The sequence below is a fragment of the Sphaerodactylus townsendi genome, linkage group LG08 (genome assembly GCF_021028975.2).
Source record: "Sphaerodactylus townsendi isolate TG3544 linkage group LG08, MPM_Stown_v2.3, whole genome shotgun sequence".
Lineage (NCBI taxonomy): Eukaryota > Metazoa > Chordata > Lepidosauria > Squamata > Sphaerodactylidae > Sphaerodactylus > Sphaerodactylus townsendi.
The window spans coordinates 10164858-10172620 of record NC_059432.1 but is presented as its reverse complement, the minus strand read 5'-3'; the positions used below and the strand labels follow the sequence as shown (position 1 = coordinate 10172620).

Below are 7763 nucleotides of genomic sequence, written 5' to 3'. Positions count from 1 at the left end.
GGCGTTCAAATGTTTTGAACGTTCAACAGCTGAGGAAATGGGGAGGAAGAGGAGGAGGAGGAAGACGCTGCTTCATCAGAAAGTTGCTGATTATTATTGTAAAGCAGGGGAAACCAAACCAGTATGAGAAAAACACACAGAAAGAGGGTTTAGCAAAGTCAACGACCACACAGTGAAGAGATCAGTCTCTACTGATGACTCACAAACATTTTTTCATACCAAAGGGGGAATTTGAGGCATGGGCCCAGAGTTTGGATTTATATCCCACCCTTCTCTCCTGCAAGGAGACTCAAATGGGCTTACAAACTCCTTTCCCTTCCTCTCCCCACAACAGACACTTTGTATCTTATTTGTATCTTCATGAATAATAATAATAAAATATCCTCCAAGATTTCACTGGGGAATCTGTTAAAAACGATGAGGATGCTATATAGCGTTGGGCTTGCGTAAAGAGAAATGGAAACATACTCTAGCATTAACCTTTAACATTAACTAGCATTAGCATTAACCGTATCTCCTTTAACATTAATGGCAGCACTGTTTTCATTAATATTAGCTTGGGTCGCAGAAATTGACAGAAAAGAACTTGAGCCAAGCAATATAATGGATCCAGCGCTATTACTGGAGAACCCAGCTACCAGCCTCGTTTAACCTGGAAGGGGTGTGTGTGTGTGTTAGGTACTGATCAAGAATCCAGAGTCTGTTTATTGGCTCAAGGTCCAAGACCGAACAAGGGGTCCCTACCTTGACTTGGATCAGCCCCCTTTGTTTGTTTGTATTCCCTGCCTTCACATGGATTCATGCTATAACTCCCTTATAGCTAAACTCCTGTGACGCAGTCTACATGGATCTACCCAGAGGTGGGATCCAGCAGATTCTCACAGGTTCCCGAGAGTAGGTTACTAATTATTTATTATTGTGTGCCGCAGAGGGGTTACTAATTGATGATTTTGCCACGCGTGATTTTGCCTGAGTTAAGCTCTCCTCTCCCTAGCAGTAGCGCACATAAACTTTGAAGCAGTCTAGCAGAGGTGCACTGGCGCATGGCGCGGCAGCCTGTGCCCTGCGTGCATTCGCTTTCCGCACTAAGGATCATAGCGAGCTGCTTTCGTCCTTGCCACAGCCCGCACTTCCAGGAATGCCTCCCCACCCTTTGGAATGCCCGGTATGCCCCTCAAGCAGTTGTGCCGCGCTTCCAGCCCCTTCCACTGGCTTACGCCACATTTTGGAATCCCCACCTCACCATGTGGGAACTCTGGTTACTAAAATTTCTGGATCCCACCACTAGATCTACCCTTAAAGGCAACTCAGTAACTTCACTTGGTGCTGAACGCCAGAGTTTGGCTACAGCTGAGTACCAGGCGCGGCAGACATGTCACACCTGTTCTGCAGACCAGCCTGGTTACCGATCTGTTACCAACTTCAATGCAAGTTTCGGGGTATCACCTACCACACCCTGAATGGCCTTTGGTGCCCATCTCTGCAGGGCCGCGCCTCTTCCTCTGGCAGCTTTCCTCATGGAAGCAAAGCTTTCTGAAGGTGCCACCATGAAAACTGGCATGATTGCCAGATGCCCGCTCAGGTGCGTTCTCAGCGGCAGCTCCCAGCTTGCAGAAACACCTGCTCGCGGGTGTCAGGAAGGCTCCCAGACTTCTAACATTCTTCAGAACGTGCAAAATAGAAATGTTCAGAAATGTTACTAGAATTACTAGAACCAGGGGGCATTCATTGAAAATGCTGGGGGGAAGAATGAGGACTAATAAAAGGAAACACTTCTTCACGCAACGTGTGATTGGTGTTTGGAATGTGCTGCCACAGGAGGTGGTGATGGCCACTCACCTGGATAGCTTTAAAAGGGACTTGGACAGATTTATGGAGGAGAAGTCGATCTCTAGCTACCAATCTTGATCCTCTTTGATCTGAGATTGCAAACGCCTTAACAGTCCAGGTGCTCGGGAGCAACAGCCGCAGAAGAGCCTCTTTGCTAATTCACCTCTCCTGCATGTGAGTCTTAAAAGGCACCTGGTGGGCCACTGCGAGTAGCAGAGAGCTGGACTAGATGGACTCTGGCCTGATCCAGCTGGCTTGTTCTTATGTTCTTATGTTCTTATGTTCTATTGATCTGCGGTAGAAAGGAACAGTCCAAGACACCTTGATAAGACTGTAGTCCGCAGCAGCGGCGTCACTTGGAGGTATCCCCTGCTTTTACTGCATTGACTTATATCGTGTAATCAAGGTTGCCAATCTCCAGGTGAAACCTGGAGATCGCAGAATTAAAACTGATCTCTGGACGACAGAGATCTCTTCCCCTGGGGAAAATGACTACTTTGGAGGGGGGGTCTTTATGGCATTGCACCCCACTAAGCTCTCTTTTCTCCCCAGACTCTACCCCCAAATCTCCAGGATTTAACAACCTAGAGCTGGCAACCCTACTTGTAACTCACTGTCTGCATTGTCGAAGGCTTTCACGGCCGGAATCGCACAGAAGTGCTGTGTGTGGTTTCCGAAGCAATATCTGGCGTGTTCTAGCATTCTCTCTGGCGTTTATACCCAGTGGCTGGCATCTTCAGAGGATGCCAGCCACAGATGCAGGCGAAACGTCAGGAGAGAATGCTGCTACAACACGGCCATGATGACGCTCATTTTCATTTTATTGGGCCTCTGCCAAAGGAAAAGGGAGTTCAGATAGCTTTCTCATCCCAGCTCTGGCAGACAAAAACAAAATGATAACCGTTTCGGTGGCACTCTTTTTGACCAGTTTTGACTGAAAGATCCTGCATAGAACATCCTGAACGTAAAAGAAGATCAGTAAAATGAAGTCTCCTGGACTTAGTAAGATAAGAGTGTTTGCCTAATTTTAAATCCCGTCATCGTTTTTAAACAAAAAGGTCTAATGAGACCTGTTTTCCGTTTGGTTTCTAGTATGCCATCAAAGGTTTCTGAATGAATGAAATAAGATACAGCTTGGCCTGTCTGAACCACAAATGGATCACACGAACTCGTAAAAGGGTCACTGCAAATACTGTAAATGTACAGACGTCAGAAAAATGATACAACTTGCTAACATGACATGGCCTTTTCAAAGCACAAAAACAGATCATGAGAGCTTGTAAAAGGGTCAACTCAAATACAGCAAATGAACAGGAGTCCTGCTGTGTCCACAAATCAGGAGTCAAAGTAAGTAGAGCACCGGTTAGAGTTGTGGGTGTCTTACAGCGGTATCGGTAGTAGCTACAGACTTTAAACGTTCTATTTTTTAAATGGACTGAAAATGTTGCCGTGTTCAAAATTTCGCACAGTAATGTGGATTTTATAGAAAAATTTGAATCTGGAAAATTTTCTAATTCAAATTGAAGTAAATCATTTAGAAGAAGAAGAAAAAGAAGAGTTTGGATTTATATTCCCCCCTTTCTCTCCTGTAGGAGACTCAAAGGGGCTCACAATCTCCTTGCCCTTCCCCCCTCACAACTGTGGAGATGGACCAGAATGTCTATAAAATTTGTATTTGATCAAGAAATATGGAAGTTGCATGAACCAAAGAATTGAAGAATCAAAATGGGGGTTCTGTATATAGTGACCAGCAGGACTGCTTGTGAGCAGTAGGTCAAAAGGCATTTTAGAAGCTTGTCAGTAATTATGCAGGCAAGCAAAGATAAACATCTTTAAGATCTTGTCACTAAAGGCCAATGTGACAGCAGACATATATTTTATAACTTTTTGGGTTAGAACTAGCTAATGAATGTGATTAGTTAAATTAAAAAGTGTTTTTCTATATATGTTAAATGAACACAGAGAGGCGATAATGAGAGATTCATATTTACTCGATATAATTGTTTAGAATCATGTTTTGTATAATCTGTTAGAAGTTAAAATCAAACTGCTTCAAACTGGGAGAAAAGGAAGTTTTATGATCCTAAAGAATGTAGAATGTCAAATCCTGCATGTACTCCCCCCGAGTGAGAAATCTGTCTCCTCAGGAGCAAACTTAGAAGAGCAAACTAAGAAAACAGGGTTTTTTTGGAAACAGAAGTTAGTTTTATTGCAGCTGTTTGCATATGGGTAGAGGGACATGAGCTAAGAGTATGCAGCATTTGTGACACATAGAATAGAGGCTGTCTTAATGTGACAAGGAGACAGATCCATCCAATGGGATTTTAAGGTTCATGCTTATAGTACGTGGTTATGGGGATGAACTGTGACGTTTGTATTCTTTGTATCTATAAAGACTAAGGTATTTCATATGGTGGGTGTGCCTCTCTGTTGAGAGCACCGGAAGAAGGCGTGTCTCTCATTTGAGAGCACCAAGGCGTGCCTCTCCCTTGGGAGAGTTCACCTTCTGTAATCTTCTATATTCTGCTAAGTAAAAACTGTCTATTTGTTTCTGATGTCAGATGTCTTTTGCTTTTATTTCTAACCTATCTTTCTCAAAACAGCTGAGCAGGCTGGACTTGAGTTCTGGCCTCACACAACAAACACCCTGTGAGGTGGGTGGGGCTGAGAGAGCTCCGAGAAGCTGTGACTAGCCCAAGGTCACCCAGCTGGCATGTGTCGGAGTGTACAGGCTAATCTGAATTCCCCAGATAAGCCTCCACAGCTCAGGCGGCAGAGCGGGGAATCAAACCCGGTTCCTCCAGATTAGATACATGAGCTCTTAACCTCCTATGCCATTGCTGCTCCTTGTTTCTATGGAAGACATTTAAACAGTTAAACAAGTGGGGTTTCAGGCTGCGCGGCCGTGGCCTGGTAATTTTAGCTCCTAATGTTTTGCCCACATCTATAGTTCGTATCTTTAGAGGCATGTCACAGCACGATGGGTTTCTCTCCCATGACACAGGATGGCACATCTTGCAGCTGACCTGCCTCTACGGATGCCAGCCATAGAAGCGGTGCTTGGTAAGAGCTAAAACTATGAACCATGCCCATACAGTAACCCCTCTACATAACAGCCAGTTAATTCTGGTCATGAAAGCCTTTAACACATCTAAATCAGGTTGGCCAAAGAAAGCCAATACCCTACAAGACAGAGGCCCCTTCCGCACATGCAGAATAATGCACGTTCAATCCACTTTCACAGTTGAAAGTGGATTTTGCTGTTCCGCACAGTAAAATCCAGCTTCAAAGTGCATTGAAAGTGCGGTGAAGATGCATTATTAGGCGTAATAGCGGAAGGGAACTTTAATATCAGAAGTACTGGTGCTTGTCTATGCTTCATATCCCATGTTTACACCTATCCAACACGACTGACTTGCAGCACAACAGGCCAGACAACTATCAGATAGTCCAGTGTGGATCCTTCCCCCTAGCCCACAGGTGTCAAACTCGTGGCCCTCCAGATGTTATGGACTACAGTTCCCATCATCTGCAGCATCTGATGGCGGGGATGATGAACTATGATCAACATCTGGAAGACAGTTGGCCTACTAACCCATCACTCCTCTGAGCAAAGTTTATTCATACATTCATTAAAATATGTACACCCCTCCTTTCTTTTTGGCTCCAGTTTGAAGCCTTCCTCCTTTTGTGCAATTTAAATGTCTTCCATAGAAATAAGAACCACAGGCTAGAGCAGGGGTCTGCAACCTGCGGCTCTCCAGATGTTCAAGGACTACAATTCCCATCAGCCCCTGCCAGCATGGTCAACTGGCCATTCTGGCAGGGGTTGATGGGAATTGTAGTCCATTAACATCTGAAGAGCCGCAGGTTGCAGACCCCTGGGTTAGAGGAAAAGGATGGGTTGGATTCATAAAAACATAAGAACTAGCCTGCTGGATCAGACCAGAGTCCATCTAGTCCAGCACTCTGCTACTCGCAGTGGCCCACCAGTAGCTCAGACGCAGGATGTGAAAGCAATGGCCTTCTGCTGCTGTTGCTGCAGCTGCTCCCGAGCACCTGGTCTGCTAAGGCATTTGCAATCTCAGATATATTCCTCCCAATATATTTACAAATGTAGGGAGAAAATTTTCCATGGTGGAAAAAAATGGCATGAGAAAACACGGTGGACATTATTCCCCCCCACATCACTGATTTTTAATGATACGAGGGTCTGAAATTCTCTTGAGGGACCTGCTGTTTGCTCAGAAGGAAGTCCTTCTATCCTTTTTAGGACATAGAATATACCATATTGAAAAAGAAGGAAAGATTTTGTCCTGGGGAAGGCAACTCCACCAGTGAGCCCCCATGATGCTCTCAGAAGCGGATACAGCCTCCCCCCTTTGAATGGGGCTGTAAATGAATGAAATCTGCATACATATTGAGAACCTCGTTAAGAAGCAGCCCACTAATTCTAAGTAAACAAAATAACATCACTTATGTCAATAATATTCCTTCTGACTAGAATATCTCTACTCTCCCACTCTTTGATTATGCGCAGATGCTTACGAGGCTCTTTTCTACCATATTGGCACCGTAACGGCTCAGTTAATGGCATTTTCTACTGCAAAGTGCTCTACCGTGCTGGAAGCGAATCAAGAACGATGAGTATGTCAAGATTCTGTATTAATATTTATAAATATGTGACAGATGGCAAAGATAATCCGGGCAGCCAGGTTCCAATTCAGATGAATAAATAAAAGCATACAGGAAAAGGTTCGGAACGTTCTAGCGGCATCCAGTTCGTTGTAGTTAAATGACGGTTTATTGAACTAGTCACGGTTACTGCAGCCGAAAAGGCTGGTGGCTCATGCTTCCTGGATGACCTAAACTGATTGGAGTCTGCTTGGAAATCCCAGCTTGTCTGCTGCCAGCCAAAGACCACAGCAACTGGAAAAGAAAGCCACAAGGCTGTACGGTCCACTAACCAAGCCAGTATTAAGCCAGAATTCTAGCATTCAGATGTAACAAGTAGCCAGCGTTCCTCGCTCACAATCTCTTTATTTTATGTGCACCAAAGCGTGTGCGGGTGGGGGAAGCCAGGCCGGGAGAGCCGAGCCCCCTCCCCATAGTGCATCCCCCCACCAGGGTCTCCGGGGCGGGGCAGCTCCCCCGTGGTCAGCGGTCCTCTTCCGTGGGTGGGTCAGTCGAGCTTGAGGAAGCCAATGTCCTTGGCGTACTGGCAGAAGAACTGGCGGCACATGTTGAGGCCGTACTTGCGGATCAGGCCGTGGCAGTTGGAGCAGATGCGGCAGGAGCGCGACCCCTGCCCGAACTTCCTCGGGTGGCTCCAGTAGAGCTGCTGGTGGCCCATGTCAATTGCGGCGCGGCCAGCGGCAGAAAGGAAAGGGCGCGTGGTCCAAGTAGCCAGAGTTACAACAAACCAGGATTCCAAAGACAAAACATAATTCGGATTATGAACCAGAGCGGCAGTCCTCCTGCTAAACAGAGGTGGATTCCATGCAGCATAAGTATAACGGACTGCAGTCGTTATAAAGGAACCCGTTTTCCTTTTCCCTGTTTGCGAGTGTGCCTTTCACCGGTTCAGGCAGCGATTGGAGCCCATGGAAACAGTTGAGGTTGTTTTCGTGCCTTCGCACGGAGACGCTTCCCTCTTTTATTTCTTGTGACACATGCAGAACTGTGCAGGCTTACAGAATTGAGAACCCCCAGGGCAGGCTGACTGTCCCACAATCCGATCAGCTGCACCTGCGTAGATGCGAATGTGCAACATGCAAAAAGAAAAGGAAAAAGGATCTTGCGGCAATGGCCGGGCAATAATGAACACATTGCTGTAGGCCTGTATGGCAGTCTTACTGGCTACATTGAGGGGCAGTGGCGTAGCACCAACGGGACGGGGAAACGCAATGCCCTGGGCAGAGCAGGTGCGGGGG

The 7763-nt window shown here is 46.1% G+C and overlaps 1 protein-coding gene across 1 annotated transcript; it reads right to left on the bottom strand.

Annotated features, from left to right (window-relative positions):
* Positions 1–6850: 6850 nt before the first annotated feature.
* Positions 6851–7193, bottom strand: LOC125438184 (40S ribosomal protein S29-like). The gene has a single exon (XM_048506429.1). It carries the CDS (start codon positions 7181–7183, stop codon positions 7013–7015), a length of 171 nt encoding a protein of 56 aa, XP_048362386.1. The 5' UTR covers positions 7184–7193; the 3' UTR covers positions 6851–7012.
* Positions 7194–7763: the final 570 nt, after the last annotated feature.